Below are 25,715 nucleotides of genomic sequence, written 5' to 3' on the forward strand. Positions count from 1 at the left end.
ATAACCAGTGAATGGCAATTTATATGAATGTAATGTGATATAGTTGATGGAGGAAGAATCAATTTAACAACATTATTTATCTATGTTTATGAATATATAATCTATCTTTTCATCTATTCATAAATTTTCTTCTTGTAAATATGCCCTACAGTCTGGACACGAGTGTAATCAGAATTGATATTGACTTAATACGATTGGGACTGGGTTTGCAATTGTAACATACAGTTGTACTTCTTGCTAAGTACTATTCTTTCTAAAAAATTTATTTCCATGGTAAAGACTATATTTCCCATGGTAAAGATACATCAATGTGCTCTGTGGTGAAATACCTTTGATTGAACACCTTGCTGGCTGGTTTATTTTCATGTACAGAAACGTGCAAGATTTAAATGTAGTAAGAGGGTTTCCTGGAGGAGATGAGGATTGTGTAATGTGCTGGGATTAGGGGCGTCTCAAAATGGGAAGAACATCAATTCCGAAATCACCACGCCTCCAGTGAGGACTAGCCAAGATCAAATGTGGGATGTGGGAGATGGGATGGAGTAATCCGATCTTCCGCTAATGCTCCTCCAAGTTTGTTTGTCCCCCCCCCCCCCCCCACCCCCCATCTACTACATGCTTGCTTCATGCCCTTCACTCTTCTCACTGTAATTATTTTCGTGTCACTCTTTTTCATCAGGATACCAATTACCATGTAGACTTTTTCGTGGCTTGGTGTCACCATGTTTTGTTTTTGGTTGTTGGTCTCAAGTGAAGGGAAACAATTTTATTTTGTTTTTGTTTTTGTTTTTTTGCCATGTGGAATTCTCCCTATCATATAACTGTTAAAACTCAAACAGTGGAGGCGCTATTTAATTTCCGTAACAATGTTAACAATGCTGTGCTGGTGCACAGCCAGAGCTCTGTTTGATCAGATGCGAAAAACATGGAGCACTATCTCTATCTCCAAACTATCATAGTTTTGTAGATTTTTTTTTTGAGCAATTGTTTCAAAATTGGGTGAAGAAATATGAAGTTTATTTAAGGTCAGAAAATGCATTTTTACTGTGAAGTTTGTGTCTGCATGATGCTTAATATAATGCCAGTACAATAATGTACTGCTTCTGTAACAGTTAACGTAGCACCCAATCTGTGAATGCAACTGCACTCGCAAACCTATGCATGTTTAATAGTGCATATTCAGCTTTGTTGTTTGTTTTTATATAGACCAGCAGTGTTTATAATCCTGTATTGCTAGTACACATTTATGATCAATGGTCAGCAATTAAAGGACAAGTTCACCTTCATAGACATGTGGATTGAGTGAATGCAGCAATATTAGTAGAACACATCAGTGAGAGTTTGAGGAAAATCGGACATTCCGTTGAAAAGTTATGAATTTTTGAAGTTTCAGCTCAGTCATTGCTAGATGAGAAGACTACTACAGCTGATGATGTCACATGTGTACAACGATATAAAGAAAATATGAAGAAAATTCAACATATTTTTACTTTTCTTGCATAATAAGAGAATGCTTGACTTCCGTCTTTCAGAAGGCAAGGGGAATAATATTGCCCTTAACATACATCAGTGACAAGTCGAGGAAATGTGCACTTTTTTCAAAAAGTAACATTTTGTAAAATTCACTTTATATTTTCCTTATACTGTTATACGCATGTGACATCATCAGCTGTAGTAGTCTTCTCATCTAGCAGTGACTGAGCAGACACTTCAAAAATACATAACTTTTCAACGGATTGTCCGATTTTCCTCAAATTCTCACTGATGTGTTCTACATTGCTGCATTCACTCAATCCACATGTATATGATTGAAGGTGGACTTGTCCTTTAACGAAAGTTTCCTACAGTGAATGATTCTGATTTTTCAGTAAGCCTCCCGGATGTGGGAATCCTTTTCACCTAATTAAAGATGCATGTAACACAGCACAGAAGTATCTCCCTGAGCGCTTTACGAAACTTCCTTACTTTTGTTGTGGAAGTGTTGGCAGCCCTGTGTCGGTAATAAATGTTTCAAGTTTTAGTTGTGCTGCCTAGAGAGTAAATGCACTTTTTGTCAAGGCCGTAGAAGTATCACACCATGATGTGGAAAAGAGAAGGTAGTGAAAGGATTGGTTGTATGTAAACAAAGGAACGATCAAAAAGCTGTTCAATGTCACTTGTATGGGGGTGGGAGGGTGATATATGTGCCTGAGTGTGTATTGTGTGTGTTTAGTATGTGTGTGTATGTGTTGTATTCTTGTATCAGACTTCAATTGGGGATATTGTAGTGTTTCATGTCAAGCAACCAGGGATACATTTCACACAGGGCATACAAACTGAATGCTTGTTTGTTTGTAGTATTTAAAAGAAATTAAAAAGCACCCTCTTATGGCCCTAGGGGGTATCTTAGGGGTAGGAGTCCTATAATGCATCTGCCCATCCTGCATGTTAGTGCCTGCTAATGTAGGCAAATAGCACTTCAGGTAACGGAAACGCAAGAGAAAAATCAAATCCGTGACTCGATCCTCTTGATTCTAACCCTGAGTGGGTCAGACTAGTTAGAAAAAATCCCTGTAGGGTTTTTATTTTACACGTGGATTGCCACGCATTGCCGCTTTCACATGTTCAATTTTGATCGTCTGCACCAGCAGGGCACTTGACTTCCTGTCTCGCTCATCCATGGGGAAAGGGCAACCCACCCATCCTAATGACCTCCTTCATCACGACTGTAGTACAGAGTACACTATATCATGGCCAGGGAAGAAAAGGTTGAGACATCGGTACAGCAGTCCCTGCATTGTGGGGTACTGCTTTAAATGGGAACAATACCCTGCTTAATTCATGTACAGGGCAAACAAACAATTCCGATGCATACTTGAACTTACCTGATAATCGGGAAAGCATTTTAGTGTAAATTGGTAGAAATTTTCCAGACAAACCCGATCTATTTTCCTGTTTTTCTTGCAGAAAATTTCTAGGATGGGTGTAAAATATGTAAATTATTGAGAAACTCTGAGATGCTGAGAAGCAGCAGCAGCCTACAGTGTAGTTTCACTGTTAAAACATTGCACAGTGTACAATCGGTTCGCCATATCACTACAAGGTAGACACACATTTATGCTCTGTGGCTGTACCAGCACCACACACTATCCAAACTGCACATAGTGATGCACTTATCACTACTCCTGTCTAGCTACAGTAGATCTCGATAAAAAACAACTGTCTAGAGGTTCTAAAGCTAGCTCCATCGAGACTCTTACCTTTCTTTGGACTGATCATGAGAAAATAAACTTAGATTTGCTATTAAAACTAGGAGGACAGAAAATTTACTACAGCACATGGCTGCATGCCTGGCATAGGAGTCTAGATGCACAAATTATGAGAAGTTTTCAACCTCTTGGAACAACCTAGGGATCAGTAGCAGAGAAGTACATATCGATGTTTAAATGTTGTTTTCCATGAAAAAAAATCTTGTGAAAGTGTGAGGTTTCCGCGAAGGATGTTGTGTAACTTTAGTTTTAACTAGTGCGAGATAAATAAACTGTGGCCTGCTGTTATGACATACCGTGCTGTGTGTGATAGTGATACAGATACTAATAAGTGCATCATTAGTAGGTGGTTATCTATGACGTAAATGAGTGAACATGCTCTCCAGTAAACTGGGTACATGGCCTAATTGGGCAAGAAATGCTCTGCCCGACACTACCCAATTGTACAGAGACCCCTACCAACCGAGGTTAAAAGAAACTCGTACACAGCTTGCATGTTATTATCTGCTGTATAGATTCAGCAATTTACTACTGTTTAGATGATTGTGATCAAGACTATGATTGTGATGCTTGTTATTAATGTTATTCTTGTTCTTGTTGCATTGTTGTTATCAATATCATATTCATTATCATTGTGTGGGGACACTTTAGCCGCAGTCACGCTAGCAAAAGATTGAGAAATTTGAGATCTCGAAGTTTTGCCAGTGTGACCGCAAGAAACTGAAATTTTGCTTATCAGCGCTGCCACGGAAGCATGTAGCCATTGTGATGCTCAGGAGTTCATTGTTGTATCACAATAATTAGCCATCAGACGTCATACTCTTTCTTTTTTGTTGACCATGCGTACCAGTGACCCAATTTTCTCGATCCAAAGATCGCAAAATTTGGCTGCCAGTGTGACCGCACGACAAAATATCAAGAAGACTTCGCTATATGAAACTTCTTGATCTTTTGCCTTTTTGACCACACCTTTTGATACAGTGGATGAAACTCTTGCCTTTCAAATTGACTGTCCTTGGACAAGATATTTTTACCCATGATGTCCCTCTTGACCCATATGTATAAATGAATACTTGGCACTACTGGGTTGATGATAATGGCAGGGTTTTCTTGAAGACCAGTACTAACACCGTAGAGGCTGCTCTGGGTAAATAGGACAGTATCATTATATTCTGATCATCATCATTATGATATTGTTCTAGTGTTCCATATCCAGAGATGCTCTTCGTTATTAAAGGTCTTGTTTACGTTTGGGAGAGTGATTTTAAAAAGTGTTCAAGATATCACATTTGATGCGTACAGTGTAGGTCTGTTGTATCACAAAACATCGTACCATCTAAAATTTTTGCAATAAAGCCAAAAATATAAAGAAATATCAGTATTTTTTTCATTAAGCCATAACTGTAGACTGTTTAGTCTGGAAACATTTTTGTTATAACTATTGTTCACATTTTGTGTATTTAACAATACTTACCATTGAGTATACTGATTCAAATCTTTACAGTGGTTGTTTCTATCCCTAACCCACATTTTAGAACTATTCTAAAGCACTAATGCTGACTTTTTGTTTCTTCTGCAAATGGTAAATTATGCCTTTAATACACCGAACCACAACTGAGTAATAGTTATGTCAGTGGTAACAAGATATAGATACTCTACATGTATGTCGTAGGGTAAACCTTACGAAATACATGTACATGTATGTGATGATGATGTATGACTAAAGGCAGTCATACACATGTTGTGTATCTTAGTTATTCATGAGATCTGTTCTTGATGGCTTTTTCATTTTCATATGAAAGTGATAATGGCTGTTGACGTAAACTTGAACAGGTGGTAAGCTATTTAGACTTTCCTTTTTTATCACAGATTTGAAGTCATAAACATTTGTTGTGATCCAGAATGGCTCCGTCGGTGTTATTGCATAAATGGCTGTCATTTACCATATAAACCAAATGACAGAAATTTCTTGGTAGCATGGATATATGACACATCTGGGAACCCATGAGAGAGATAAGAATATCACACAGTATAAAGGATATCATAATGTTGTACGTGCAAAGTTTATCCTACCAGACAGCCAATGTATATTTCCATCTACCGCTATTATTAACAGGGAAATAGAAGTCCTTCCAGGAAAAGAATACGACAATATTCATGGGAGCTTGAAAGATATATGATTACAGCCCCAAATTCACAGTCCACATGTTGGTTTCTTTTTTTCCGCCCGGAATATATATGGTGAAGTAGAAATGATATGCGAAACCACCAGCTGAGAGTGAACAATAAACATGATAGGCATGATATACAATAACATATTTTGGGTGCGAAGGGGAACCTAGCGGGAGTGAAATGAAATGTTACAGCTCTGTCAGGTGGAATTAAGTTGTTGTTGACTTGCAAGGCAGTGTGTTTGTGTCAAGCAGTGTCTTTAGCAGCGTCGCCCTGCTGATATTTGTGTTGTTAAATGTCAAGTTCGTGTTAGAAGAGTATATTGCATATATTCTGCTTCCCCCTTCTCTCTCTCCGTCTATCTCTGTCTCTCTCTGTCTCTTTATGTCTCTCTATGTCTCTCGCTGTCTCTGTCTCTGCCTGCTGGTTCTTTGTCAGTCTGTCTGTGATTTTGTCTCTTTTATTATGTTATCATCTTCCTCTCTCTTCGATCTCTCTTCCTCGACCCCTTTCCACCCAGCCAGGATGTATGATCTGATTGTGCCCCATAGTGTGTTGGTAATGATTTTCAAGTCGGCCGAAGCTCATCGACATACATAATACAGGCTGGCAAATGTCTCACTGTCTCTCTCTCTCTCTCTCTCTAGCTTGAAGTCCCAAATTTTTGACCGCAGAAATAGATTCTGTGAGTGTATAATTCACTTCAATAAATTGGTGCTGTGCACTTAATGTTGTATGTGGCCTGGTGGATAAAATTCAGGCTGTTGGTATCACATCAAACAATTTATTTTGCCTTTGATTTTCATGGAGTGAAGAATCCCAAGTATGGTTTTGAGACATAAGTATTTCCCCCCCCCCCCCCCCCCGAAAGAAGAAGAAGGAGAAGGAAACAAATTATCTGTTTTAAACAATTTTGATGAAGGGAGAAATTACTGAGTATGTGAAATCATGGTGCGATAACAGTTGTGACTATCTAAAACAATTCAGATTTTGAAAAAAAAAAAATGATTTCAGTGTTGTGAATGAAAAGAAAATCACATCTTTGGTCATAAATGCACTGTATGTCTAATTTGCCGTGACTGTTGGTCGTTTTTTTTTTTTTTTCTCTTCTATGAATTCTGGACAGTTTTTAAAAACCAGTATTCATCTATTGTGTGGTGATAATTTCTATGTATGTTATCATGACATCAAAACAAAAAGAAAGACGTGAACATTTGTTGATTTGTCATTAAAAATGGCAAGCATATTGGTAGCTTTCCTTGGCTTCACAGGCCAATGCACAAGGTATGTCTGCAAGGTTGGCATTTCTTTCATCATTCTACCCAGTGTCATTGGCAGGGAAATGAAACGCGGGATTATCTTCATTGGGAAGATAAAAATAGTTTGCATTGTGCGATGAAATTGGTATTGATCATGGATGCGCTCTTTAGGGAAGGGAGGAAAATACTGGCTGGGAGGAAGGGAATGAGTGGTAAACAGGCAATATATTTAGCAGCATCAAAATGAATCAAGATGAAGGAAATATATCTCCAACTGCATCATGTGAAGTGCAGTATAGCACCAAACTGATCGTAGATACCTCACTCGTCGCTAAACTATTCTCCAGCTTCAATCTTTCTTTTCTCTGGAGAGTATATCTCTTTATAGATGGTCGCGTTCTGAGCCACGTTACCGAAAATAGAATGAATAGGCAGCATGGATGAATTAGCCGTGTAGGGTCACGCAAAGGCCAGTAGGACGTCTCTGATATGTATGCGTTCGGCCCCCTTCGGTACAGAATTAGAGAATTTTTGCGCCAAAAGTATTGGCCCCTGTCATACCCTACATTTCCTGGCAATGACATCCTGTCCTTCCGCAGCTGTCCCATCATGTCCGAAAATAGTCAGTTTAAAGTGAACTTTGGAAACTTTCCCTTCACTCGCACCGTTTAGCAATATTTCACTTTTTTCTCCCACTCATGCATCAGTTTGTCCTCCATTGATATGGGAAATAGAGAGACAGAGCTCAAAGGGACTGTACAGTACTGGTTGAGGTGGGGATTTATGTTTTTAACATTCCTAAGTGAGAAAATGAGAAACTTCTTATGAAATATGAAATAGTATGCAATTTTAAGAAGGATTCAAAGTTTATTTGATGAAAATTGGTTTTCAAATGGCTGAGATATCCAAAAAAGTGATAATAATAAAAGGCGACTGGCCACGCCTTTTATTAAGGTCTCTTTGTTTCACCTTGTTTTTGGATATCTTAGCCCTTTCAAAACCGATTTTTATCAAATAAACTTTTGATACCCCTTAGAATTGCATGCTCTTCGACATCTCATAGAGTGGTTTCTGAATATCTCGCAAAACGATAAAAGCTAAATCCTCACCTCAACCAGAACTGTACACACCCTTTAATTGCTGTTTTTAATTTTATGAAGAATTATTCCTCTATTGTGGCAAAGGTTTAGACAAAAAGGAACAGGACTAGATTTATATTAATCATTGAAATAGTGAATTTTGATATTAGTACTCTGAAAAAAAAATAGGGGGGAAAAACTATTGTTTTTACTTTTCCTAACTTCTAGATGTGGCTTCTTGTTTGGTTTTTTTTTTTTTTTTTGTGTGTGTGTATCATGCACTTGAATATCTCAAAGCTATGAATGTTATTTTAGATTTAGATTTTGAACAAGTATACTCTCATCCAGAAGTAATATGCAAGGGAAGATATTAGTCTGGCACAAAAAAAAAAAAAAAAAAGAAAAGAAAAGAAAAAAATTGTTGCATGAAAATCTTTACCATGACAGTATTGTCCACCTGGTTTTGTTTACGTCCAGGGATGCTTAGCTTGTCTGGGAATTGCTTGTCATTCAAATAAATCATCACAAGAATTGATTTTATTGATTCTGTTAGGAGTGTCAATTCCATTCAGGTCTAATCATAGGTATATTAGATGTGCAGTCAGAATATTATTTGAGGTCAGTTTTGTGTGTCGTAGTTATCAATAGATTGGTGTTTATAAAGGAGAATAGAAGGCTGGTTGGTAATTTATGTTATTGTGACTGGATGTACAGTGTGCCTTCATCGTCAGATGAATATTGTATGGATGTGCTGTATTTCACAGCGTTTTTATTATATTCCCAAATTTTGCAAGTTGAACGATGCTTGTGAAATTAAAGGGGACCTCCGGATGATTTTTAGACTTTTACATTTGAACAACTATAAATTACTTAAACTGAGTACCGTACAGAGTTTCAGAATTTTTAGTGATTGGGATGAGGAATGAGAATATTTTCAAAATCAATAACAAATTGCAATGAACTAAGGATGGTGACATAGTAGCCTCACCATAAGAATGCATGAGTTGGGGCTCAAGGAAGCAGAACAAAAGAAGAAGGCATGCATAGATTTTTCACAGGTGAACTTGTTGAACACGCGGTATTGTAATGGAATTACACTGCTACATTTCTGAAATAGATGAGGCTCTGATGTCATCAATACTGTTCAGTGTAATTTGTTAAAGATTTTTAATTTATTGGTTTCTCTGCTAAAGGACCACAATAAATTCCACAAATCTATACATGGAGCTGTTGATTTATGTACTACATGATGTGAAATTATGAAAATCGTCCGGAATGCCCCTTTAATACCTATTGCCTCTGGTAACACAAAGTTGGAAAATCACCTTTTCATTTTTTTCCAAAAAAGGGATGGTATTTCCTTCTTATGCACAAAAATGAATATGGGTGATAACACCACGGATGTAACGAGTGAACTGCAGCATTTAGAACTGCTCTTGTACGAGAATGACATTCTTGTCGACACAATTGAAAAGTCCCTAATGCAACAAATTAGACCACCCTTCCAGTTATGCCGGAAGTTCTGATATTTAAAATATTTCATTTCCCCTTGCAAGGTACTTCCCCGGGCTGATTGGTTTCCTGGAATTGGAAGAATGCACCTAAAAGATATTAATTACGTTCAGACGGCAGTCCCTAACCTCGAGGTTTAGCTCTTGCCCCCTAACTACGACGTGTGCCACGACGAATCTTAACCTCGAGGTTACGAAACCTCGAGGTTAAGCTTCTGCCCCCCCCCCCTGTAACTACGAGTGGGTCCCACTCGATGTTAAAACCACAAAACCGGAAGTTTCAGCCCACACTGCTAACAAGGCGTCTATTTATTCTTTAGTCCAACCCTGTCGGACTCGCTTACAGGTACTCTTTTTCTCTGTCATGGAATGCAGAGATAGCACTGCACTGATGACTTTATGCCTTTATGAAGACATTCGTCGAAAACATTTTTTTAGCGTCGGAGAAGAATATAGAATACAGTAGCGAGTTCGACGTGTTCAGTTTCAGAGATCAAGCGCATGGAAAGAAAAGATGATGTTGTTGTGTCATGCGTCATAGGTTTTTCACGTGTAGTGTATTTGTGGTGTACGTTTGGGAGGTTGACCCGGAAGCAGAGGGAAATTGTGGGGGATGGAGTTTACGGCGAGGTCACTCTTAACTTCGAGTTCGTTGTTTTTTTGGTCCACACGGTGCGTAACTACGAGTGGGGACCCCCCGCGGCTCGTGGTTAGAGCGCTAACCATAAGATTTCTCGTGGCTCGAAACATCGAGCAAACCTCGAGGTTTGCTAACTACGAGTGTGTCTTCCGGTCCCTAACTACAAGCTCTAACCTCGAAATTTCCTAACTTCGAGGTTAAGGGCTCCCATCTGAACGTAACTATTGAATACATGGGATGTGATTTCAATGGATGTATTGTTCCTCAATAAATGAACTCTTTAATAAAAGGAATATTTAATCTATACCCCAAGTTTTTGTTTTGTTTTGTTTTGTTTCAAGAGCTTGTATGGATTTCTGTCTGTATTTGGGTTTGACATTCAGTGGGACCACCCACAGATTTATTCCTTGTGCTCTTTCAATTCAATAGGCCCGTTCACAAACAACGAAAATCGAAATTTCAATCGCGATCCAAATTTCGATTTTTTTTTTTCGACCGTTCATACACAGGGAAAAATCGCACTTCGCAGCAAGGAAAGAACGATCAGTGGCCAAAGTGCGCATGCGCGAAACTTGCATGACCGAAGACTGACCCCGCCCGCAGTCCCAATAGAGTTTCGTACGCGCTACGAACGATGGGATTAAAAATACCGATTTCCGAATCTCGATCGCGCACACACACACGACGCTTGGCAAAATAATCGCGATTATTCTGAAAAATCGCACTAATAGTGCGAGTTGGATCGCGATAAGGATCGCGGTAATTAGTGAGATTTTTCTGTCCACACTGGAAAAAATTTCGAAATTTTGATCGCGATAAGAAAATAGATTTTTAAATCGCACTTTTTCCCTTGTGTGTGAACGGGCCTAATGAATGTCTTCGTCTCAGTTCTACAGAGTACCATACAATATGCACCATATATTTAGCGAGTCTCAATTTTCATGAATCGAGACTTCCCGACGAATTCGCGAGTGGTTAAATTAAAATCGTGGAGTCCTGTACTGAACGGAGAGAAATGTCTACACGTATATCACATTCATATCGTGATCAGAGTCAATATTTTTGTGTGACTTTAATTTTGCGAAATGCAGCTGACTCGTGAACTTTGCAAAAATAATAACCTCGCGAAATATTCAGCGTATACAGTGTGTGTACATTTTTATTCCATGTGAAAACCTTGTCTGTCTTGTTTCTGATAAGTTTAAGGGTATGCCACTTACACTTGGCAGAACATATAGGAGTTTGATCAGAAAACTTCAACTCCATTCTTGTCAAGATTTGAAATGTTTACGATTGAGCCTGTGGAAAAAAAAATTTATCCTTAATCATATTTCAGGAATATTTCTTGTTATGTAACAAGTGAGGAATGATGGAACTTGCTTTAAAATGTTCAAAAATGGCGCTTAACCCAGTTTGCAATTAAACACTTCATATTGAACATATGCATAAAAAGCTTCAAAGACAAATGAGAAGAGCCCTGTAGTCTACTGCTTGCTTGTACAAACATCCCACCTAGTTTAGACTGGTAGGCCTTTACATATGTTGGTTCTCATTCCTTAATTAATTGGCATTAAAAAAAAATACAAAAGAAATTGAAGAACTGAAGAAGACTGTTGCTGCCTTTAATGTTTTGGCTTTTGGCTGGGGTATGTTGCAAGGTATAGCTTCCATTTGTTGTCATTTGTTTTCACGCGTCCTCTCATGGAGACGGGAAGAAGAAGCAAAAGTAACATGCTCTCACTTCTGGCTGTCATTTCCTGTGGCAATCCCTCCTCCACCCCCAACCCCTCCCCCCCCCCCCCTCCCTTCTGAGGTCAGCCATTGTCTTTTGTCCCCCGGATGTCTGCTGGTCTATTGTTTTCTACTGTCTGCTGTTATGGTGTTTATGTTGTTGTTGGAGTTGTTGTTAAAATGTTTTGTGTGTGTTGGGGGGGGGGGGGGGATGGGAGTGGGATGGGGGGTTGCTGTGACCAGAAAGTCCAAGTTATACATACATGTGTCAATTACAGGTCCTGATGTGTTTCATGTAACTGTGTGTATGCATGTGTGTGGACTTAGCCTGAAGACAGATGCGCCGAAAGTTTGTCGATCTGTGGTAGTGTAGGGGGACGAAAATAGCCTGCTTCGATCAGTAGGGAGATAGTGCATGATATTGATTAGTAGGGAAGGATGGTGGTTTTATGTTTTTTTCCCCAGCCAGTATGGTTTATTCACCCTGGGCCTTCAATTTATGGTGATTTGTGGCGCACAGGTTTGAATCAATATTCAAGCTCGATACATTTGGTATGACTTATGAAGAACATATACCCCAGCCTACTTTCAGGGACCTCGATATGATCTTGAATACAAAGTCAGTATAATAAGGGAGGTTGAATGTTTACCTCGGTAAGGGGAAATGTTACGTTTCCTTGTGTGTCAATACCTCTATTTTTGTAAATTCTGTTTGTAAAAACAAAAGAAAAGAAAAGTGAGACTGAAACAAGCAGAGACATGCAAACAAAGTTTTGAATGCAGTGTACAAATTGTACATATTCAGAATTTTGCATTGGTAAAGGCTATCCAACCACACACATACACTGTAGCATCATTATCGTAAGGTTATTTAAAGGTTGATTGTACAGAAATTATTTGATTATCATTATTGTTTTTTTAGAACTATGTGGAACCTGGTAAAATACACAAGGTGCTGTGAACCCACTCGTCCACTGAAACTCACTCAAAATACCATGGCAATTTATTTTCCTCTTTCTTAGTGACAATTTTTTTTTTGAGAACTAAGTGGAACCTGGTAAAATATGCAGGTGCCACTCGCCCACTGAAACTCACTCAAATTATCATAGCAATTTATTTTCTCCATTCTTATTGACGAAATATCACAATAATATATAACATGGTGTATCAGTTGGTACCATTCTCATGCCCGAAATACCATGGAATTTCTCTGGCCCGAAAAAAATCCTTATCCGAGATGAGCACTATGCATTTACACATACAGTGTATATCTCCTATGGAGAAAAGATAGGAAGTGTGTTACATTGTAGGTCACATGAGGAATACACTGCAATGTGGTGGGTGGTATTTCGTGACATGCTTCACACACAAAGCTCACTTAAAGTATTTCACTCAAAGTTTGAATTACAGTCCTGAATATTGTCGGGTAAGAGTTATAAGGATGTTAAGGTGCCTCGAACACTAACGGCTTTAGTGGCAACTTAATGCCCTTATCATCCTCACCCGACAAGTATCTAATGCAAAGTTTGAATTACCATTCTAAATACCGCAGTATTTTGCGATATATTTTGCGGTGCATTTGCATTCTTATTACAAAATTAGAAAGGCACTTGGAGAGTGCAGCCGTCTGCCAAGCAGCTTCTTTCCATTCATACATGCATGCTGAAAATCGCCCAATTTCCCAATGATGAAGAAGCCTTGTGTTTACCTCATCAGTTTCCTGCTGCGTGTCGCCTCAAGCAGCAGAGCATGCCACTTTAGTGCACGTATGCAAACCTCGAATACGCGCAGCTTGAACTCTTAAGTTCATTGACCCTATTTGGCAAAATATTTAAAAATCCTTCAAAAATTCATAAATATTCCCAGATCACTACCAAAATTTTATCATCTGTTCCTTGTGTCATAATTGACTTTTCCTGTAAGTTTGATCCAAATCTATTTGCAACTTGAGTTATTTTACAAACAGGCAAACCAATGCCGACAAAAACGTAACCTCCGTGCCCTCAGCAGAGGTAATAATACCCAACATACAGAGTGAAAAAATGCAATATTGTGTTTTTAAATTCGTTAATAGCACCCGACTCGCGAAATTTGTGAAAATATATTCATCATGGAATATTTGGCATATTATAACCTTGAGGATACAAGTAAAGAAGTCACATGATGATTGATTGTATGTACCTCATCATACAGTTACCATCTACTGATTCGATGATGTCAGCCTGGTTGCTAAGGGGGAGGCAATATAAATTGTATGCAAAGGCAGCCTTCAATAAAGCACACTGAGCCTACTGGCCTTTAGGTAAAGGTCAAGCGAGCAGTGATGGCGGCGGCCGTGACGTGATGAGATGGACGAAGTCGCTGCTGATAACTGATGTCATGAAACATTCATATGTCGATGGGGCAGAAGCATAATACATGCATTTAACTCCCAGTTCTGTAATACACTACCTGTACTGAACTGGGTACTCTCAGATGTAGCATCTCTCCCCCCCCCCCCCCCCCCCAATATGATCAGCCAATCAGAAAGTGTCTGCCATGCTTAACACATGAATATGGAGTCATTCACTGTCATCAGCAACTTGACTGTGAAAAGTCAATGGCATTTTACAGCTTGTGGTCCTAAGAGGTTTAATATCGCAACAGTGGTTCCAGGCTGCCATATTGGTGGTGGTGGGGGGGGGGGGCATGTTGTGATGTGACTCTGTCAATCTATAATCATGCTGGCTGGTATTGACTATTTGGTGTAGGTGTTTATCTCCTTATGGCATGAGTTTATTGATTCAAAAAAAAAATTATATTTTGTTGACTTCAAAAAGTCACTTCCTGGTAACCAGTCGATGTGGGTGAGAGATAATTTAAGAACAGAACTGCTTCATCATTAAAGTTGCTACACGACTACGTGTCGACCCTATCTGTGCCGTGGTCTAGATAGGGCAAGTTCATCACCTCGATGAATCTCAGTTTCTAATTGTGTCAGCTTAATTGACTTGAATGCTCAAGGTCTTGAACAGACACGTACACAGATCGTGTGGTACCATGTCTGCTACTGACATAGGCTGTCATGGCCCTCCTACCTTGTAAGTTTTCTTTTCTCTGCAGTGTGAAGAAAGTTTGCGTTGCAAAGTTGCACGTTTTTAGTCCAACTGTTTTGACTCTAAAAGATGCTACCTTCCTCTGCTTAATTTGTTGGGAATATTTCATACTGCTTATCTATTTTATCTCTATTGTGCACACGTCCAAAAGACTTCAATTGTCTCCTTCCATATTGTTTTGATTTGTAGCAACTCCTGCTCGGCTCAGCTCATTTTTTTTATTACATGATCAATCTATGACACATTACAGTTTCCTTCCCAAAACCACATCCCGACTGACTCCACATTCCTCCTCATACCTATGCTAATTGGCCAATACTTGCGACCGCATAGAAAGATTGACCACACATAACGCTTCGGTAACAGGAACTCCAGTAGTTGTGCATTAGGACATATCAGGTTGTCAATGTTTTTTTCATTAAGACTACATAAAGATGACATTCTTTTCTGCAAGAAAATAAATGTAGATTCGTGATGGATAGGTCCCTTTCCCATCTATTTGTGACCATCTGCCCTATGCCAGTTTCTCAAATATAAGAACATTATCATGTCTAGCCAATCATACAGGTAGGTTGAAGTGTGCAGGAAAGGAATGTTTGCTGCTTGAAGTGAGACTATGCCAGAAGTCTGTCTTACTTATAAAACAAGTAACTCCTATAATTCTGTGTAATATGCTGAGTGGCCTCTGGGGACTTCTATGATTGCATACAGCACAAGTTTGATTGTACTTGTTTCTAGGGTTGCTGTTGTATTGTACGGCTGCCAAACTTGGCAGTGAAACTATGCATACTTCCCTAACTCCCTCCTCCTCCCCCTCATAAACAAAAAAAGATGAGAAAAAAGATCACATGGTTCATATATTGCTATGCACAACCACTCTCCTCCTCCTCCCCCCCCCCCCTCTCTAGCTGTCAACTTTCCAGGAAGTTGTTTAGGTCATCACTGTGAGTGGCATTGTCCGGGGATGAGCATCAATTCGGCAGCCGTGCATTGTCTTCAATTTATTTTCGTCCCGCGCTGCATCTGCCTCACCTCAGACTCTTTTCCTGCCGTATTGTTTGTGACGGGCGCCAACTGCAGTCGTAGCCAAGCTCGCGACAGCTGACGCGGGCATTTTACCCCGTTCCAAAGCAGGAGAGAATGAAAATATATTGGCTGATCTTGCTTGTAAATCAATAGTACTTCATATAGCACTGTATATTTATGTTAGGAATGCCAATAGTATGTGCTATGTGGCTATATCAGATTTATTTTTTGAAAGATACATGTGTAGCAAGAGAAATTCTTCAGCTGAATTTGTCAGTAATTGTCAATATTACTAAATCACTGAATTCTAAATTGTAAAAGCTGAATAATAACTGAATTTTTAAGCTGACAATCAATAATCTTATAATTGGGATCCTTATGAAAATTCAGTACTGAAGCAAACAATCATATCAATATGATAAAAACAAAAAACTCAAATGAAACAGAATTATGTATTCTCCCTCAAAAAAAGGGGAAAAAAGTGAAACACTGACAATGAATAATGTAAATTGTAAAAGTGAAGTTCCATCACCAAGGCACAAAAATTTGTTTACCGAAGCCATTGGTTAAATGATTCATGAAATATACATTTATGTTTGTACGTTTTTTGTTTTTTTTCCATGTGTGACATTGGTATTTCTCATGGTAATATGTGCAAGATTCTTCAGTAAAACAGAGTCATTTGAATGCGACAACTCTGCTTGCGATAACAACCTTTAATGGTGGGACCCGGAACTGACCTAAAACTCACTGCCCAATGATGGGAGGCTGAGTGGGGGAAAACATTTCATACAGCCACGCATCATTGGTTGGTTGATCGCAAACACACTGTACGCTACTGCGATAAGGAGATAGTTCAGGGAATTCTGTGCTTATTGGGTCACGCTGATAGAGTGATTAAAAGTGCGAGTGGGGTCGGTACATTTCACGCAGACCATCTATAGGAGGAAGGAGACCGAATATTGGTGGTCAACCCACTGGAGCAGAATGTTGAAGCATTCATGAGAGGTGCTCCAAGGTAGTCCCTCTCACTTGAATTGCTGTTGGGATTTTTTTTTTTCTTTTGAAAGTTGAAATGAAGTCTTCTCAATAGCCTGATAGGATGACTATTTCAGTCATTAACTTAGTATAAAGCATGATATTTTTGTGGCATGAAATTTTTTGCGAATTGAAGCCGATGACCTTTTTCACAGCATGAAATTTTCGCGAAATGCCTCTTGCATTCAATGCATATAGTATAGCCACGAACTTTTGCATGCGTTTCAAATTAGCGAATCTTGGCTCTCCTAAATTTGTGATATCAAAATGCACACGAACATTGCTCGTTTTAAAGTATATCAACACTCCGTATATGACCTTATGATTATCTTTTACCATTCACAGTTTCTGAACTCTTAGATGGGGTGACCAGGTTGTATGGAAAAGATAAACAAACAAACAAACAAACAAACTCACAATGCTACAGACAATTGAATTCTCGCTCCACAGAAGCATAAAGGACCTACTTTATTGTAGTGATTCTCTGTCCAATAGCCGTCTTCTTCTTTTTGTAGCTTTTGACATTTCTGAAACGTGAAGAGCTGAATCATAGAAAAAAAAAAAGATACTGCTTCTTTCTAATCCACATATGTCTGCTGTGGGATAATTTCAAAATCAATCTTTGATTGATTTAATTACATGCCTCCCATGGATATTAATGACCATCCATAAACCAGAGATGTGGGTTTATGAAATACACCAAAGAAGAAAGAGATATTGCCTTCAAATTGGATTCTTATAGAGTAGATTATATTTCATTGCTTGGAAACTTTAAGAGAACCCTCTGAGGGGCTGTACAATAGTATGATTGCTTTGCCCCGCAATTACAGAACATTCCATGTACAGTGCAGCTAGCCACATGAACAGACTGAGTGAAATGTCACTTGACGGCGGAACAGTGACCTTTCTTGATAGAGTTCATTGAACTCACTCCATCCTTTGTTCGAGGCAAAGCATGCCGGGATTACTTTGGGCTGTCACCAATTATAGAACAGATTTTCTTACCTTTATATCACAGACTTTTTGTGAATTGTGTATTTTTTTTCTCTTTTTTTTTTGGGGGGGGGGGAGGGAGGGGAGGGGCGAGATAATGTTGATTTGCAGCTAACTATAGAAAATGATGGAGAAATCATACTACATGATATCCATGTGCATGTTGCTTGTCGCTCATGATGAGTAATTTCATTAAGATGCTAGAAGTGCTTTCACATTTCTGCAGATGCTACAATGCTTTTTAAATGTCAGGTAGTGGCAGGATTATCCTTGCTTGCTGCGAGAGAGCATGTGTAGCTCAACTGAATGATTACACCATGCATTGTGCATGAGGTTGTTCGAAAGTACTCGGCATCAGGAAAAACAGCGCATTTAAAGGGATCGTATAGTTTTGGTTGAGACCTAATTTCAGGTTTCTAACATTTTTTGGTGAGATAATGAGAAACCTCTTACAAAATATGAAAGAGCATGTTATTCTATGAGGAATTAAACATTTATTTGATGAAAATTGGTTATGAAATGGCCGAGATATCCAAAAAAGAGCGATTCTTATAAAGTGTGGGTCCCACACTTTATTACGATCGCTTTGTTTTACTTTGTTTTTGGATGTTTCAGTCAGTCGAAATCCGATTTTCATCAAATGAACTTTTAATTCCTCTTAAAATGGTATGTTCTGTAGTATATCATAAGTGTTTTCTTGGTATCTCGCAAAAAGTTAAAAGCCCAATTCTCATCTCCACCAATACTGTACCATCCCTTTCAACAACTTGTAATGGATTGATTATAGCTGAAATCCATGTAGCCATTTTTTTGTGTGTGTATGATGCAATAGTGTGCTGTAACATTTATGAGATTAATATGAATTCTTTTTTTAATTCTTACTCTTTATTTTGCCACCTTTTGTCAACTTGTTTTACACAATACATAGCAATCTGTGAGAATTTGGAAAAAAACCCAGCAATGTCTGTTGTCTGTTGTGTGTGATGTGAATGCGTTATATTCTTCATATGCCCCGAGTGACCAAGAAACTGTTCTGAACTGTCTCTGATGCAGAGACAGTACTCTTCTGCGTCAACATTTGAAAATAATTCTGACTTAACCCACACACACATATAAACATGTATCATCTAAGCCTGTGAGTCATGATAAACTCGTTTCCTGTTGAGGATGGTTTGATTTTGCTACAACACACATTTCCCATAGACACTTGCCCAAGTATACTTGAGACTCGTCCTCAACGGGTTTAAAGGAAAGTCATGGAAGGATACACATGTATACCTTTTCTTCCTCAACTACAACCGTGGAATTCCACACCTGTGAACACAGGTGACTGTCTATGTGTGGGGTACATGATGTGCTATGTAAGAAGAACTGAGCATATCATTCTCTTCTTACCGTTGGCAACCCATTTGTGTACAATGTCACCGTACTTTTTGATGGTGCTACAGAGGGTCAAAGTTCACTTCTTACTGGCTGTGTGAGAGCGCACCTCTATAAACAGTTATAGAATGGGCTCTAGAATCTCGTTAATCTGATTGGTTAGTTATGCCTTGATTTTTACTGATCCACTCTGAGCCATGCGTTCAGTAAAATCCGAACTCATGGCTCAAGCTTTGTGTTGTATTGTAGGTGTACTGAATGCATGATGGGGAAAAAGGTTGAATTTCATGAATTTACGGGCCCATTTTATAATATGAATGATGCACAGGCCTATGCATCAGTGAGAACTGGATGCTCTTGTTTAACTTTGGATAAAACCCACTCACTGCGCTGCTGGGTTTTAAACGGTGCTAATGTTAAACTTGCGCATCCAATTATCACCTATCCACTCTGTCCTGTGCATCATTTGTATGCCGAACATAGCATACTCAAATTTCCTGTGTTAGCACCTGTAGCATCAGATCATGTTATGTTAAGTTATGTGTGATTCCATCAGACATAACTTCCCAGGCAGCATGTAACTGCAGATAAGAAAATTTGTACATCATTAGCTGGGAGATTTTCGTCCTCGATGGGAGATTCTGGTGAATGAGACTCTCTCCTCTGACATAACGACTGCAGTTTGGTGTCCGGGCATCCGTGTGATGTGTGGATGCAGCTGTGACGTCAATGAGATGTGCTACCTTTGTTGTTTTACCTACCCCTCCCCCTCCCCTCCTCTCCCCTCCTCTCCCCTCCTGTCCATTGTCTGCTCCGCCCCTGTGGGTATTCTGCCATGAATGCTATGAAATGACAAGGGCTGTTGAAGAGTACCAAATTGTTTTGTGTTATGTCTTATCATTTTCTCTCTCTCATCTTTTTTTTTTTTAAATGTGGGGGGGGGGGGGAGAGGATTCATTCCATTCCCCCTCTCTCCTGCCTTATTATATTCAATTTTTCCTAGCCACCTTTTCTTCTCCCAGCTGTAACTCTCTACTCTGAATGCAGTGGGGTCCTTTCTTCTCTGCATTATGCAGTTTATTTTCTTGTCTAATCAACATCTGTATAATAATATACATGTAATATACAACACATCTACACATTCATACACATGGATAAAGATATATATCTTTGTACTTGACAAAATATTCCTGTTTATCACAATAGCTTTTCAAATAGTGATGATAATCCTGATAATCATAATTATATTGTCAATTATTAATGGTAATGAGAATAATGGTGACTATGATCATCATTATCACAGTCATGGGAGTCGTGATTTTAGTTGGTATGTATCAAAAGACTATCTGTCTACGTCAGCGTGCACCTTGCACCTACTTTGTGGAGGCATCACCATGTACATACGGTGAGCTTCAGTTTTCTGTCATGGGAGAATTGTTAATGATAAGATAAATAGAAAAAACGATGTCAGTGAATCAAATTTTGTGACTGATAAACCATTTTGAATGGTTTTTGCTCAAGAGTGGACACTACCCTCGATGTGTAACTTCTTTAAGACATGCCCGAGCTACCTTCATTCATGTGAAAACGCTGCTTCGTGCATGCGTCTGCATGACGCAAAAGGACCCTTGTGCAACATGCAATTAGCTCATTAGTGGACTCTCTGATTTTTCTCATTTGTGTTCCAACAAGTGCTGCAGCTTTTGTCCCTCCATGCGTCACATGCTGCGGGAGCTCTTTAGTTAGCTGTCATTACTGTCGGGTGTCGTTACCTTTTCTCGTTCATTCTCGGCTTTTCATTTACGTTAGAAATCATTTCCAAGACTGATGGCGCTTTTCTGCTATTGCTGCATTTGTTGACGTTCCCTGCTCGTGGTTTATGCTGTGCTGCCGTCATTGCAGCGGTGATAATTGATGATGCTTAACTTTGATACACTGCAAGCAAGGTTAGGCACTTAAAATGGCTGAAATGACTGTGATCAATTTACTAAGTCTAGTAAATATCAAAGCCATTCTTATGTAGTGTTGGATGCTCATGAGCCTTTCAGACATGCTACATATTTTCTATGTGTATGTAAGCTGCTCTTATTGTTTCTCAAGATCTGTTTTTGAACCATCTGCACAGCAATGTACTAATAGTCCATCTTAGTTTATTTGCCTTTCTATTTTAGGCATGTAAAATATCAAAGTATCTTTGAATATACCACAGGTATATCTACTTACATCCAATTCTCATTACTTTCTCGTTCATTTCAGGATTGTTGGAGGTAAGAATTTGCTATCAGTCACGACTATAGTACTGGCATAATTTGAAAAGACACTCTGTATTTATAAGTACCTGGGCCGGTATTCCATAAACTTCTAAGACAAATTGCTTAAGTTTAAGCAATTTGTCTTAGATTTTTGCTTAGCTAAGAAAATTGCCCTAACGGTATTCCATAAACTGTAAGGCATTTTTCTTAAGTCGGGCGATTTGGCTAAGCAAAAATCTTAAATTCTGATGACGTCATAAGCAAGATATTCATGTCATCACTGTTCGCCAACAGCTGCCCCGCGGTGAAAGTCTATGTATTTTACGTGTTTAAGCAACAATCGCAACTACCGTAGCCACCCATGGCTTTTTTCTTTTTTTTCTTAATAGGAGCAACATCTTCATATTACTCTAGGTCTCACAGTGTCTCTGTGCAACATGAGTAAACGGCCTACTTATTTAGTAGTAGGCAACCTAGACCTAACAGTTACGTGTTGTTTTGGATCTTTTCGGGCAAAGTTACGGCCTTTTTAGTGAGACTCACACCGCAATCACATCACACCACATTTCAAGTACGACACCGAGTGAACATCATGAAATCACGGGAATCAAAATCAAAGCGAGTACTTATGTTTACACCCTAACGTTACTAGGCCCAGATAACTTTAAAAAGTATTTAGTATTCCGTACTCACCGATCCGGTAGAGCCGGAGAGGACGCTTCGGCTTTGTGACAGGGCTACTCGCCTGACTCGATACACAAACTGTGATCGCCGCACGTGTATAAGGGCATGTATACGTCTACCTCTAGTCTAGTAGGGGGTTGTGGCATAAACGTAGACTTATCCGGGCGGCTATGTGCGTTCCTCTAGCTGCGCGCTCCACTCCGCCGCTAATGCGCGCTGAGAAGGAGGTCGAGGGCACGCATATATAATACGCGCAACACATACCCCCCCCCCCCATTCCCCCGTGGCCAATGGCCCACCGAGTTTCTACCGTATTGATACTGCGCAAGTTCCTACGAGACGCACACGAGACGCTTCGTCAAACCCTGAACTCATTTAATTTACATTACTGATTACTGATGAACTTCTTTATTTAGCAAAAAGATGAAAAATCATGAGCTAAAACCGCCATCTTTTCTACATTGTTATGCTACACCCATAATTTTTTCTTACTGGAACCCAAGTTAAAGGGGAAGGCTAGTAACTGATCAGTGGGAATCAGTGGAAATGCTGGGAGATGATTGTTCCAATCATTATGGGATTCATTCAAGAGTTCATTGTATATCTATTGTTATGTGAAAATGATTTGCTTCAGAACGGTTTCATATTCAAGTAATGTGCAGATTAATGCTCCGTCACTGACCAGGGACGCTAACCTGGAAGCATTAAACTGCACATTACTTGAATATGAAACCGTTCTGAAGCAAATCATTCTCACACAACAATAGATATACAATGAACTCTTGAATGAATCCCATAATGATTGGAACAATCATCTCCCAGCATTTCCACTGATTCCCACTTATCAGTTACTAGCCTTCCCCTTTAAGACAGCTCAATAGCTGTCTTAAATTTAGGGTAAATTTCTTAGACAAATGTCGTTATGGAATACCGACGGCACATTTTTAAGAAAATATGCTTAGCCAGCAAGCCGAAATCTGTCTTAGCTAAGACAAAATTCTTAGCAAAATTCTTAGCAAAATGCTTAGAAGACAAATTCTTAGCCAATTTTTATGGAATACGAAATTAAGCTAAGAATTTTATCTTAGCCAGAAAATAAGCAAAATTGCTTAGATTTTCTGACTTAACCATGCTTATCTAGTTTATGGAATACCGGCCCTGGTAACCTTTATCTACGTAATGTTCAGAAGCTATCTTTTATGATGCAATTTGTGGCGTAATAAAGCATCATGCCCTGAAATAATATTCCCCAATGAAGAATGCAAAGGACGTTCGAGCTATGTTAATATCTGTTCACACGTTGAGTGCAGGGCTTCCTCAGGAATGCGGAACAATTGAATTACTATTCTCTTGACCTTATTGATGTCGGCGAAGAATTTGTGGCGGTAAGTCCCCGACGAATATATCCCCTTTTCGGGCTCCTTTTCTCTAGCAGAGTCGTTTGTGCGGACTTGCAATCTCTCTGCCCTTGCCCCCCCCCCCCCCAAGTCTCTCCAGTCAACTATAGACCAGCCGCTGAAACCTGCGCCAATATTACGGCGAGCACTCTCTGTGTGTACCAGGGGCAAATTTCAATTAGGATGCACTCCCGATCCCCGGGGGGTTACCATTCATACGCCTGTTTGATATCTGGCTACAGTCATTGCTAGCTAGTGTTGGGTTGCTGGAGTTCTGTACTTGGTTCCTGCTCAGATATGTCATCAGGGCATATTCTTATTAAATTTTTGTCCTTCTCTCTCTCTCTCTTGTATTTATTTCTTCTTCCTTTTTTACTCTGCCCAGTGACACAGGATGGAAAGTTCCATATAAGTCACGTAATCAGAAGGGTTCAGAGCAAAAAACAAAAACAAAACAAAACAAAACAAAACAAAAACTTGGTCATGTACACAGCATACAAACACACCATTGTCTTACCTAGAAATTTGAATGTCTTCTTCAGCTCTTTTGATATGTTTCCGCTTTGAAAGCTGAACACAGAACGAGCAGAGTTGATGAATGAAAACATGAATATCTGATGCTGTTATTCAGTATGTCAAGAATATCTAAGCAGGATGTACTTAATAAATTTACTAAAGTACAGTGGTGTTCATCAGATTTTTCCATCAATTTCTTACTTTAACAAGGCCATTTAATCTACAATAAGTGTGAGTCTGTTCACATGCGGTCAGCTTCTTTCGAATTCAAACACTCAAGTATGATATTTTGGTATATGGATTTTAATCGAGCTGATCTGTGATATACTAGAGAGAACATCAAGTTCAAGATTCGTTCTTTGAGAAAGTGAACAGAAGTATTGAATGTGTTTATTTGGCTCTGATGTGTTTGTCTTTTTTTTTTCCAAAGTAAGGTAAACAAACCAGCAAACAGGTGTGTTTTGGTGGGATTCGTAGAATGCTCCAGTTAGATCAAGTTTGTAAGAAGTGTGGTCCCTCAACATTTTTGTTTTGCGGATGTGAGAACTTAAATCAGTCATCTTCTAATGGCCATCATAGAGATGCTTACATATTATATATAAATATATATTATTGAAATATATATTATTATTATAAATATATATATTATTATTATGAAATTATATAGAAATATCATTTTGCTGCAAGTTCTTTTCTTCTTCAGCCATAATCATCTATTCCGGACAATAACTGGTATGTGTTTATGTCATCCATTGAAACAAAATTATTGAAGGAGATGGTAATACTTTCTATGGTGTTCATGTGTTTTTCCTATCTGCACTCTCTCTTTTTCTGCAGATATATGGAGTTTGGGTGTGTTACTGTACATGTTGGTATGCGGGGAACCCCCATTCAACGAAACAAACGATAGCGAAACACTGACTAAGATTATGGATTGCGAGTATCACATGCCGGAACACCTGTCCGAAGAATGCCAAAGGTAAGTGATTTTTGTTGTATTTGTTCGATACCTGATAATGGCACACTCCTAAATGTGCTATGATAGTAAGGTCATCAATGAGATATTCTTTCAGGGCATTTGAATGAAGTGCATACATTGTCTTGATATTAATGAGGAATTTACTCCAAAATACATTAAGAATTTATTTGCTTGGCACTCTTATAAACATTGTGCAGGTGGAAGTGGAAGTGGAGTGTCAAAAAAAAAATGCCCAATATGCATAAGGCGCTATTTCCCACTTTTCACAGATATTCAGGCATGGCCTTCACTTGTGGTGGGCTTTGTAATTGTCTTTATGTCAGAACGGCAAGCAGCAGTTTGCATCGTGTGTGAGTGTATGCCACTCATAGCTAGGTTTGTGGTGAAGTCGTGATTTTGGACCATTAATATACAGATGTCTACAGTGCAAGAAGATGAAGCAAATAATAAAGGAGCTACACTGGTTCTGCACACGGTCGGGACTCCTCGCACTCTACACACACACACTAATATTCAATCATCAAAATGCAAGTTGGCCTAGTTTATATGAGAATGTACCCATGGGGTAACATCACAATATCCAGCTGATAGTTCATTATGTATCAGTTACCCTGATTAACTACTTTTCCACATCCGCAGACTGTCCCTTGGGTGTCGTACAGAACTGTGCTCACTTTCGCGTGAAATGGCAACCCATACATGTCATAAAATGAAT

General features: G+C 39.0%; 1 protein-coding gene across 1 annotated transcript in view; it reads left to right on the forward strand.

Annotated features, from left to right (window-relative positions):
- Nucleotides 1-25,715, forward strand: part of LOC140232669 (uncharacterized) — an 85,224-nt gene that overhangs the window by 26,973 nt on the left and 32,536 nt on the right. The window contains exon 2 of the mRNA XM_072312774.1: nucleotides 24,859-25,000. Coding sequence (XP_072168875.1) covers nucleotides 24,859-25,000 — 142 coding nt within the window. The remainder of the gene's footprint in view (nucleotides 1-24,858; nucleotides 25,001-25,715) is intronic.

Source organism: Diadema setosum, chromosome 9, assembly GCF_964275005.1.
Source record: "Diadema setosum chromosome 9, eeDiaSeto1, whole genome shotgun sequence".
NCBI classification, from domain to species: domain Eukaryota; kingdom Metazoa; phylum Echinodermata; class Echinoidea; order Diadematoida; family Diadematidae; genus Diadema; species Diadema setosum.